Here is a 12,433-nt window from a genome sequence, read left to right as displayed (position 1 = left end):
GCCTTTTAAAAATAGTAACTTATATTATGTGCTGAAACCCTAACATGTGCCCCAAAAATATGTTTTGACTTGATGTTGTTCAATTTTGTCCTAAGCAGGGTTTTTCTGTAGTATCAAGTCAATTTGAATTTTTTTTTCAGAATTTGTATTCTTTAACTCTTTGTGTACATAAAAGTCGCGCATTTGAGAAAAAAAATAATTAACAAGTTTCGATGTGTCGCCGCGTTTTTTTAATAAACAGTAGCCCCAAATTGTGCAGTTTAACAAAAGTGTAGCAAAAACACAAAAACCAGTAGGGGCAGGAACCACCTTCCTGACGATTCATCACAAATTTAAAATGAAATTTAAACCAATGGAACCTTTTGTTTTAAATTTCTTGAAAACTTTTACTTTTTTTGCAAATGCGAAAAAAACAACGTTTATGAAACTAACACAGTCACAAAACAAGACGTAACATAGACGTTGACATTCATATCAATTTCTGTTTCCGACGAGTACCAGAATGTTCAGCTCTTCACTCAGTGTAACATATTTCGTCCAAATCGGAACATTTTTCACTTCGGTTCGAAATACAAACCTTTTCCGAATGGCATGACATCACACAAAATTTAAAAGTCGTACAAAACACTTCTCATTTGGATTTTGGAATAGATTTAGCTAAAGTGAGTAAAACCTGAAAGTTTTGAGTTTCAAGGATGTCTTACACTGATTTTGGTATTTAGGAAATTGATGTGGTTTGAAAACCAAGCTATTCTTAAAAAGTGCGTAGTTTAAGGATTTGACTGCAACTTTAAAACTGCAATTTAGCGAATTGACTGTTTCCAAATCAATTTTGAAATATCGAGATTTGTGTGCGCTTTAATGTCGCCGCGCTTTCGAAACTATTTGTGTTTTTATAAATATTGACAAAGGCGTGCTCGGTGGACAATATAATGTAATGGTGACCATTTTGAAGGTATGCAGGTCGTTTTTTGACCTGTTTGTTTTCTAAAAACTTGTGCTTTATATTATATTTTAAGATAAAAATATTGCCATGTTGTCTAGCTATGTAAAAAATCTTAAAAAACGAGTTTTAAGATTTTGGCTACAAACCTAGATTTTGACGAGCTAGGCAAGCTAGACACTAGCCTAATTTATTGCCAATTTTTCATGGAGTTAGGTATAAGAGCTTCTTATCCTAGCTAAAATTATTTATTTTTATGGTTGGGTTTGTGGCTATCTAGCTAGCTGTTTATTTATGTCTGCTTTAAAAGTGAAAGCAGCCAAATGCAGTTTAGCTACAATAAAGTTCTTACACAATGATTTTTATGCTAAATGCAATAAGGTAGCTATTAGCTACCTTTTACTACTATCATGAAAACTTGTTCTAGAAACAAAATTGCTGAGTTTTTGTTTTAGCTGAATGGGATATTAGCGGACTTTTTCCTGTGTTTTTATTTAAACTGAAGTTGCAATAAATTTTTTTGGAAAATGGTATTACGCCCGTACGGATATGCAAGATGGTTGGTTTACCGTTACTAAGCACTCAGCCTAGTGTCAATTAACTTTCACAGGAACTTTTCCCGCTAAAAAAGCAATGTTGCACGATTGTACAACAAACAGGGTACATGGTAAAAACAGATTGTAAACTTTTTATTTTCAAATTTCACAAAAAGTTTTTTACAAAATAAAATTTCTCAGTGTTTGTTTTTAGATGCACACTGTGTTTTTACTTAAACTGAAGTTAGGATATAGTCTTTTGGAACAGGGTAATATGCCTATATACGGATGTGCGACACACTTAGCCCAGTGTTACGATGGGCTGTTTCCTGTGTTTCTATTTCACCGAAGTTGCGATAGGTTTTTATACCTATAGGGATGTACGACATTGTTTACCTGTACTAAGTGCTCAGCCCGGCGTAACATTCATTTTTGAACTTTCACCGGAAACACTTTTCAGAAAAAAGAAAGCTTGGTCAGCTGTTTTTTCTTTGATGCGGTAACAACGTGTTGTAAAATGTGTTTTATATCAGCTAAATGTGCAGGAAAGTTTTTTTATGTAAAAAAATATGTTATACCTGAAACACCATAATTTTATGTGCGCTTCACTGCTTTTACGACATACAGCATTATCTCCACTAGAGCCTGAAGGCGTGCCACAGTTTACGATTCTTTTTAATTGCTTCACCGAGTGTTTAACACTTTTACTTGTTGACTCTGCCTATGACGTGTGAATTATAAGAAATTGCTCAAAACCGCCATAGTTAACTCTCAAAATTGAAGGATGCTCTAAATTATGATCTAATAATCATAGAAGCATAAAACGTGAAACAAAAAGTATGGAACACCAAATGCTTATATTCTTAATTGAAAAATTTTGGTTAAGTTTTGCCACTTGTTTGTTCCGTTTTTTCGGACTTTTACCATTCTAATCCTATATATAAAAATATATCTTTTCAGATCTTATCAGCCTTTATCCAGAAAGATATGTTATCAACGAAATGCATCGCTGACAAAGAATTAAGAATTAAAAACATTTGGTATAAAGAAAAACTAAAGCTGTTTGGAAATAAATGTTTCTTTGTAATCTAGATGTAATCTTTATTCTTCAGTGATTCATCTGTGAAGGAACTTAAGTTGGTATGGTCCTTGACATTTTCTTAATTTTAGACAAAAGGTTACACGAATAAAAACTTTAATGTTTTAGAAATTAGGTCAATAAAAAAACAGACGCATATGCTGTTAATCACTGTGCGGGACCAATATTACTTGTGAAATGTTATATTGTAAAAACTTAAGCTTTGTCTATTTTTCCAAGTGTTTTGTTAAATTCTTTTCCGAATTGTTTTCTGTAGTCATTCAGGTAGTCTAATTTTTCTTTAGGGTGTATTTCCTTAATCAACATTGTCAACCTTTTCCACATAGTATCAGCCCATATTTCCCCTTGCAATACATGTGCATCTGAACGGCATGTAGTGCTATTAAGATCTTCCTCCCATTTTATGCGGTCAATGCGGCGACATGGTCGCTTTTCCATGAATAGAACATCACCCAATCCATGCTTTTTGCCATATTTGTCGATGCCCAGGCTTAGAAACCATTGATCCATGTACCACAACAATCCGCCATGCCATGTGGCTTTGTACACATCGTCTCCCCACAACAAATGCAGTTCTTTAAACAATGGTTTTAAAAACTTAAAGTCATAGTAATTGCGTGAAACCCCTTTTACAGAAACATCAGGTAAGTCTATGTCATTTGTATTCAACTTCTCCTCGTCACTGACATCAAAATTAATAGGGTATATGTATCTCCAAAGTCTTGCTGGCATTCCAACGCATGACATTGCGATGTGGCGCACAAAGCGACCTTTCCATTTGAATTCACCAACTCGCGCAGTGCTCAATATAGTTTTATTTAGGGGAGGATAGTAACTATGCTTGTTTATAGGCCATAAATCCGAATCACCAGTCATTACAAAATCGTTTGGTCGAAGATCTCTTACTAAATGAGAAGCGAATACACGAATAACCTGACTGAGGCGTATTTCTAACACTTGTTTCACATTTACGTATAAAATTTTTGTCTCAAGTCTCAACATGTGTTTGACGACTAGTCTCATAAGATGATCAGCGCGACGTGATAAACGTTCATAATCGAAAACTAGAAAAACAATAACCCTGTACCCAATCCTCTTCCATGCCATCACCGTTGGAACACAGTGGAAAACGTACGACCATTCCTGTTTGTTTCGTACTGTAATATCAGACGGTATTGTGATAGCGAATGTAGCGAAATAAAATCTATCGGTCAAGCTGTATTTAAGTTTAGAATGTTTTTCATGTTTCGACGTACTGGTCAGAGTATTAATCATCAAAGTATTTCCCTCATACACATACCACGTTATAATTACAAAAATAACAACAAAAACTGCTCCGACTAATACTCTTTTTAACATCTCTACTTTGTCTTAATCAAACCACTTAAGAAGTTTGTCAACAAGTTTTTTTTTTCATCGTTGCTCTGGCATACTATATTAAATTGCTTTATTGTTTATTTGGCCGTAATTTCATTTGAATAAATGCGTAAGTGATAGTATTGTATTTAATCATGAAGATGAATTAATAGAATCTCATTCGATCTAATACTGAATTTTTATCACGGAATCGAAAGTACTACGCTAAACTAATGGAGTCCAGACCTCCTCCCTCATTCAACTTTTTGGCGATCAAAAAAAGGACCTCCGGGCTGACATAGGAATTTTTTTCTCTTTTTTAGTCTAGCTAGCTAAAAATGCGCATAAAATAGCTAAAATATGTAGCTAGCTAGCCATTTTTATGCATCGACATAATTATAGATTTTAGCCAGTGAAGAAAATGTGCAAAATATTTTTAGTAGGCCCTTGTTAAAACATCTTTACTGTACTACCTGATCAGTAAATTTGAAAAGGAAACTAGCCAGCACACTGGTTTTGATGTCAGCAAATCTGGTCACCTAAAGTAATAGGCCAAACACTCATTAGAAAGATGTGAATCTTTAAACAACAGAGCTGAGTAATTAATTAAACGTGTCAATCCATTTTGATAAGAATAGGTGAAAACAAGATATCTGTACAGCTATGAAACTGTGGAACCAATGTTAAAACGGAGCTGGTTTTTTTGTTACTGAGGATACACAAAGCCTATTTCTAATCATCAACGTATTGCAAACAAAAAAAAACTCAAGCCTCGCTTGCCTAGCATTTGCAACAGGTAGACTAATTACTGAAAATCATTTTTATTACTTTTCAGAAACGCAAGACTCAAATATAATGAATTAGAAAAGTTACATCATTTTTTGAAGTAAATAATGTTTCTAATAAAAGTTAAAAGTTGTACCAGTACAAGCATGTTTTAATATAAGAAAATCCCTGCATAAGAGCTAGTTTATGTCAATAAAATATATACAACATCAAGAAAACACTTTAAAGCAAGGAAGATAAGAAATTCATTAAGGCAACAAAAGGTTGACTTTGCAATTTAGGTAGCATAACTAATGCTTGGTGCTTGTTTTACAGAGAAAAAATTAAACAGGGTGGCTAAATTGTAGAACCTTCCTGTTTAGTCACTGAGCAGTGAGCTTAATAATAATATGCATATTTTATTAAAACTGGTAGCCAAATTGTTATTTCGTGCCAAGGACGCCTGAAAAAGGATGACAGGAAGATATACCATGGGCAAAAATCAAAAGATATCTGCGATAGTCAACCGTTGTTTTATGGGTTGAAGGCTAGTCCAATAGAACACCCTTTGAGACATGGTCCCAGAAAATTTCTACAAATCTGAGCAATTTCAGACTAGTTCCATTGTTATGTGGTGTTATATATATTCCGAAGATCTTTTGTGCAAATCGACAGGCAAAGTAAGCATGCGATAAGCCGTAGACCAACCAGCCTATTACAAACTTTAATTTTCAGTGAAGGCATCTTAATTTGATCTTAAAATTAAAATCTAGTTTCTGCTTGCAGATTATAATTTACATTATACATCAGTGAAAAAATGCTACAATGATAACTGAGATTTTTACTTTTGGTTCTTTTTAGGCCAAATATTTTATGTTTTCACACTCAGTACTATTTATTCTCAAAATGGGTTAAAAATTAAATTTAAATATTGATATTTTTCCTACAACGAAAGTATAGCATGAGTTCTCTCACATTTTCGCTCCAAAGCGTGTTTTTCTAAGTCTCATCGGCTTCTTGTTTCTTATAAAAGCTATAACTCAGGAATTAGTTTTTTTTTTAAGAAAACGAGCATAAGTGCATACAAGCAAATAATAAAAGATTTAGCATATTTCAAGTAGATTTTGGAGTGCCCCAAGGCTCGATGCTGATTCCCATGATTCTCAATTTTTATGTCAGTGACTCGAGTTACTCTGTTAGCACTTTCAGTTTTTCAGTATATAGACGACACCACATTCTCTGCGCACATTCAAAAGTGGATCATATAAATAAATGTATTAACAACGTTGGGAGAGATATGTTAAAACTTTTAGAGTTGGTCTCTAGGTAAAAATTTATCCTTCAATCAATCGAAGACGAAATCTATGGGGTTTTTTTGTATTTAAATTGTGTATAATTCACAACTTAGACAACGTTGACCTGGATTCTTTAACAACTAAGAATTCATACATTGAACGTGTTACATCATGGAAAACTCTTTGTGTAACCTGAAACCAACACAAGGAATTTAAGGAACATATTGAATTGACAAAAAAATCGTCCTGTAATGGAATACTTGCTAATCTCAGAAGGCTGAAAAGATTTACACCATACAACCTACATAAACAACTTGCAAATTTTTAGTACTGAGCAAACTAGACTATGGTACTGTTCTGTTGACAAATCTAGCAAATTACCAAGTAAAAAGGCTTCAAAAAGTTCAAAACTGTGCTGTGTTATAGACTTGGGTTGGCTATCAGTGCAGTAACGAATCGAGCTGTCATTATTGACCCTTATTCATGCAGGAATCTACGATAAATTCCTGCCTAGCTATTTTAATGCGTAACAAAGATAAACTATGTAGTTATCTTGGAAAAAGACGCCTGCGAAAACTCGTTTAAACAGTTTGTAATTCAAGTAAAGGAATATTTTTTGAGACTTGCTCTGGCCCGTTTGTCGTAGATTTATCCTACTTTTCTCGTTTCAGCCTTTTCATTAGTATTTATAACTGTTTGAAGTTTACCTTTTTTTACTTTGTGAGAACAAATGACAAAATTATCTCACAAGTTAAATAATATAATTTCAAAATACAGAACCTTAAAATATATTTGAAATTAAAAGAGACAAAAAATAAATAATACATGCTCAACTATCATAAAAAGATCGCTCAAATCTTGTGTATCCTACAAACTCAATACTAAATGAAATTCCTCCATAATTGCTGTATTGGTTAAAAATTCAAAATTATTGTAAAGAAAAACTAATCTTGAAATTGAATAAACGATAATTTTGCAATTTTGTGGTGAATCTCTATTAAAAAAGAATACTTAAAATATTGGCGTGTTAGTTTCCACGAACATAGTAGAACGTTGTTATGCCCCACTTTCTTATTATCTTGCCCCACTTTGTAATACCTGCCCCACTTTGTAATAACTTTTGCCCCACTTTGTAATTTCGGAGCTGCCCCACTTTGTAATTCATCGTTGCCCCACTTTGTAATTTTCGGAGCTGCCCCACTTTGTAATATGTCTTGCCCCACTTTGTAATTTTTGGTTTATTTTGCTCATCAATGGCCTTTCAGACGTTTCCATAGAAAAAAGCTTTAGAAGGAGGTTGCGCGATATAAATTCAAAACGAAGCACACTGAAAGGGTACTCAAATTGGAAGTTAGTATAAATGATAAAGTGCTTGCAGGTACATTGTACACGTGATATTAAAATATTATAGCTCCAGTTGGATTTTTTTTGAAAAAAGAAAACTCAGAAAACAAGTAAAAGTAAAAAAGTAAAAAATGAGTAAAAGTGTTATGTTTTTTTGTATTTGTATTTTCGAAAATTTTATCATCACCAGCTAGTATTCTCTCATGAGTTCTGCAGCGACACGCGTCACCATTATTATCAAGGTGTCAAAACAATGAAATAACTTCTGAATAATAATCATCAAGCCGTTGTGAGTTTTGATAAAGTTAGTTGTGTTGTAGCAGGTTATAGAGAGGTTTATAGCATATTATTAGCATAAAAGATAATTTATTACTTACATCAAATAAACTTGCTTTTTTGGAATCAGTCGGGAATCAGTCGCAGAAAAATTCTCAGTATAACATCAAATGATGCTGAGTTTAAAAAATTTACTGTGAAATTCAGCAACAAAGCAGTTCCTAAACCAGTCACTGCAAATGAGGTAGGTTCTATTCATACTGTGATCATTTTAAATTAAATGTAAAGGCATGGGGAAGAAAACCTCGCCCTCTAGTTTATTTGCGACGTTGGATCCCCCCTTCTTATCATCCAAACTTAAGAAGACTGTGATCAAGGTTGCTGAATTGATTTACATAATTGTGAAATGACGTTACTTTGTATTTTCGTATTACCTTTATCGTTATCGACAGTTGACTTGTGTTAATTACGCTAGATAATGAGACAATTTAAAAAAAGTATTGTTTGCCTTCCAGGTTCATCATACCCATCAAATCGATCTGGTCGACATGAAAAATATGCAATTTGAATATCAAAGGAAAACGTATCGTTATGTACTGTCGATGTCTTTTCTCGCTTTCACTGGTTAGTACCACTGTCTTCAAAACATGCAAGCAAGGTTAGAATGGAGCTTGAGAAAATTTACAATTTACATGGGACCACTAGTATTTTACAAAGTGACCAGGGTAAAGAGTTTTATGGATCAGTTCAAATGTATTGTCAGTGGAAAAAAATAAAAATGATTAAAAGCAGACCTTACCACCCTCAATCACAAGCCTATGAGACTCAGACATTCAATTGGAAGTCCGAGTTTATCTTACTGCACACGGAAAGGTAAGCACATTCGTTATTGTATCATTTTGTATTGTTATTCTGTAACAAAAACAATAGCAAATATATTTTATTCAAACTTTAGTTCGCAATTTCAACTTCGATGATTTGCCACCAGAAATTATAGAAACGATCTTGATGTTAGTATTGCAATGCAGCGATTACAATTGGCCCTTGCATATCGTTTCCACATATGCACACTTGCGAAACGTATGTTATTAATTAATTAGTAATTGTTTGTGATTCCGAAAAATTACGCAAATTTTTGCCAAGAGTTTACGTACCGTATAAAAAGACCCTTCCACAAAAAAAAAGCTATAATAGCATCAAATTCAATCCGGGTGGGCATGCAAAGGATTGTAAAAAGTGCCTGCTCATTCTCTGGAATGGTCATAGAGCTGAAGACCATCCTGAACCATCCGAAATGGAACACGGCATGGCTAAATTTACAACTGCTGGTCTATGGTTGGTATATAATAGAAAACATTGTGTGGAAATCGAAGAAGTGATTTTTAGTCTTTTATTCATTCCAACTTTTATTTTCGATAGTCTTCGTTTATGTTCTAATGTTTTTGACAAGTAAATTGCTTCCAATAAATCACACAGGTAGAAATTGTCGTATCTTTGTTCACATTTTTTATCTTTCTTTCATTCTATTTAGAAGTAGTGCTTTTTTACCTGAGTTTGATTTGTAGATACACTCGGGGTGACACGTTGCTTGCTGTAAAAAAGGTCACGTTGAAATCCTCGAACTGATTAGTCTGCATGTTATGTTAAGATTGCTGCAAGTTTATTTCTTATGTTATGTTATGCAAAAAACACATTACCTACTGTTTGTATTATATTTCTGTTATGTTATGGTATGAAAACACTTCAGGTAGTACATTTTTTCACAAAAAGAAAGTCAGTGCATGTGATGTTACAACGCTTGCTTATAAAAATTAAAAGTAGTCATTCTACTAACGTGTGACACGCGTTTCATTGCAAATAACAAGACAGAGCATCCAGAACACCGATAAAATAACAAAAGATGACGTCATAAGAATTGCATATTGGTCAGTATGCGAAAAATCAAAAATTACAAAGTGGGGCAAGACATTATTACAAAGTGGGGCAGCTCCGAAAATTACAAAGTGGGGCAACGATGAATTACAAAGTGGAGCAGCTCCGAAATTACAAAGTGGGGCGAAAGTTATTACAAAGTGGGGAAGGTATTACAAAGTGGGGCAAGATAATTACAAAGTGGGGCAGATATTACAAAGTGGGGCAATTATTACAAAGTGGGGCATAACAAACGTGATTAATTTCATCAAACTTTCACAATTTTTGTTTTATAAAATTTTACATTTGGCCTTTTTGTGAGGCTCAATTTTCATCAGTCATAATTTTTATTAAATAGAGTTATAGTCCTTGGTGAAATAAAGTTAGTCTTCTTATAAAATCATGCCTTATTTGTAGTACTTTCATCAAAAATTTTGTTCCACGATTTCATTCATGGGTACATCAATTGAGCTGTGTCTACTTTTTCTTTCATACAAAAAGAAGTACAAAACAATTAAACCAGTCATAAAGCCACAATTAATTGATGACACTCTAAATAACCATCTACCACCGTACTTATCATAAATAACTCCTCCAACAATACTTCCAGTAAAGTTTCCTAAACTGTAATACACACTAGTGACAATAGTAAAAATTGTCACAGAGATTTTGATGGGACTTATCTTGTTTGTGTATTCCACAGCTGCTGCCCAAAATATTGCAAACCCAAAAAACTGGAAGAATTGGATCGGTAATATCAGATAGGGTTTTTCAACAAAAGACATCAATAAAAATCGCAAGCAATATGAGAATGTGGCAATAATAAAACTTGGATACATACCACCAAACAATTTTATTAACTTTGCTGAGACAGGAAATGCTAGAATCTCAGATACTGGTGACAATGCTGAAGCTAAACCAATGATGGTTTTTGTTGTTCCCAACTCCTTCTCCATAAATATAGCTTGAAATCCATTTATTAGAGAGAAATTGATTCCCATGTGTGCTACAATGATCAAGAAGAAGATAACTTTCAATTGGCGACATGTTGAGAATAAAGTTTTTGCAACTTTTGTTTTGTTTTTGCTTAAAACACATTCACATTCCTGGTTTTCAATACACTCGTTTTCCACGAAAGTAAAGGTAGTAACTTTACCATTATCGTCTTTTACCTTTCTTTCTTCTTTTGCTTTTACTCTTACATCTTTTTCTAATCTGCTTTTTTCACTACTAGTGACCTCCTTATGGCATGTTACCAATGGCTTCGATATACTTTCATTTTGGCAGTCATCAGAATCTGATTCTTTGTGATCTTTTGTCAATATTTCATCAGATTCTTCCCTAATTCTGTAATCTGATTGGTCCAGAAATATAACAGAAACAAACAAAATGGAGCAACAGGGTATGTATAACACAAAAGCAGCAGAATATTTTGACACACCCTCTATTTGGTATTGATCTGACAAAAACCCTGCAAGAAACGAAAAAAGAGCTAAACCAATTGGACCGAATACTCGTTGATAACCAAAAGTAGTTTCATTTTGATGTCTTTGAACTAAACGCATTGCTGCAGAATCAATAAAGCCGAGATTTGCAATACCAAATATAGCTGTTAGGGAAAGCATCAAAAGCATGACATAAAATAACTTATCTCCTGCACTGTTCTCCACCCCAATCTTAGCATCTGCTGCTTTGGCAATCCATGGTAAAGGTGCAATTGTTGCAGCTGTCAAAGTAAGTAATGTCATTAGAAGCAGTTTCTCTCTGCGAAAGTGGTTAGCTATTGCACCAAAACAAGGTGATATTACTAGTGAGAAGATAGTTCTTATACCAGCAATAAGACCGCTTTGCGTAACAGATAAACCAATGGAATGGAAGAAATTTATTAGGTATGGTAAAACACAACCCATAGTTCCATAGATTGCAAAATAACATATTTTTGCGGGGATAAGCGCCTTTATAATACGTGGTGATGACGGATCAATTGGATCGTTCATATCTACTTTAGCTGCATTACCTCAGATTCTAAAATTATAAACCTTTGTTAAAAACCTAGCAGCATTTATTAGCCCCACATTGAATTATCCAGATCTAAATTAGAGAAATTTAACAAGACACTAGTGCATAAACATTACGAAAACTTACCCAAATAAAACCCTTGGGGTAAAAAAGAGACACACTATCCGAGAAAATATAAAATGACGGAAAGGAAAGTTTATACTCTTGTTTTCAAAGAAAAAGAATATCACATTATATTCTGGTTTTGTAGCTCTCGCTTACTATCAAAGAATGGAAAGTATTATTTTTTATAAGGAAAAAATATTATAAAAGTTATGTTTCACTCTATCTGCAGACGTTGCCAGTTATGATATTGTAAATAGATCTTTCTTTTTGTAAAACAACACAGCATGACATTGTTTATTGCGAAGTTTACGTTCTCTAAACACAATATTGACATATTTCAAAGAAAGGAAAAAAGATATTATTTTAGGAGGGTAAGAAAACAAGACAGCAAATAGCAATATTTTCATTTAGTAAAGCAACAGCGCCCGTAACTATATTTGACATCAAATAGATTTTCACCGACTTTTTACTTAGCTCACAGAAGCCGTGATAAACTTGATAACTGTGTGTTTGTCTGTTTTCTACATTTTTTTTTAAAAATAACTACAAAATGTCCGCTATACACCTGTTTCCTATAAAAAATTTGTTCACATTTTCAATTTTCTTTAAACAAGCCATGCAATAAAATTGGATTTATTATTGTCAAGAGAGGAAACCGCCATTTTATTAAAAAGGTAATTATAATGAGGAAATGACTTTTATTCTAACAGTTTTATTGTTTATTTCATTTATTAAAGAAAATATACCAACCTGCACTAAAATTTTTATGAAAAAGTCACGGGTG

At 33.4% G+C, this 12,433-nt stretch overlaps 2 protein-coding genes across 2 annotated transcripts in view; one reads left to right on the top strand and one right to left on the bottom strand.

Annotated features, from left to right (window-relative positions):
• Positions 1–6,996: 6,996 nt before the first annotated feature.
• Positions 6,997–11,992, bottom strand: LOC130613214 (uncharacterized). Its single transcript, XM_057434551.1, has 2 exons — positions 10,367–11,992; positions 6,997–10,149 (listed from the first exon to the last, which is right to left on the bottom strand). Exons 1-2 carry the CDS (start codon positions 11,520–11,522, stop codon positions 10,145–10,147), a joined length of 1,161 nt encoding a protein of 386 aa, XP_057290534.1. The 5' UTR covers positions 11,523–11,992; the 3' UTR covers positions 6,997–10,144.
• The window catches only part of LOC130612045 (uncharacterized), a 51,224-nt gene continuing 46,587 nt past the window's right edge, over positions 7,797–12,433 (top strand). The window contains exon 1 of the mRNA XM_057433332.1: positions 7,797–7,800. The gene's annotated coding sequence lies outside the window, so the exon portion shown is untranslated. The remainder of the gene's footprint in view (positions 7,801–12,433) is intronic.

Source organism: Hydractinia symbiolongicarpus, chromosome 10 (genome assembly GCF_029227915.1).
Source record: "Hydractinia symbiolongicarpus strain clone_291-10 chromosome 10, HSymV2.1, whole genome shotgun sequence".
Lineage (NCBI taxonomy): Eukaryota > Metazoa > Cnidaria > Hydrozoa > Anthoathecata > Hydractiniidae > Hydractinia > Hydractinia symbiolongicarpus.
The sequence above is the reverse complement of the archived record's forward strand: the minus strand, read 5'-3'. Positions and strand labels throughout refer to the sequence as shown.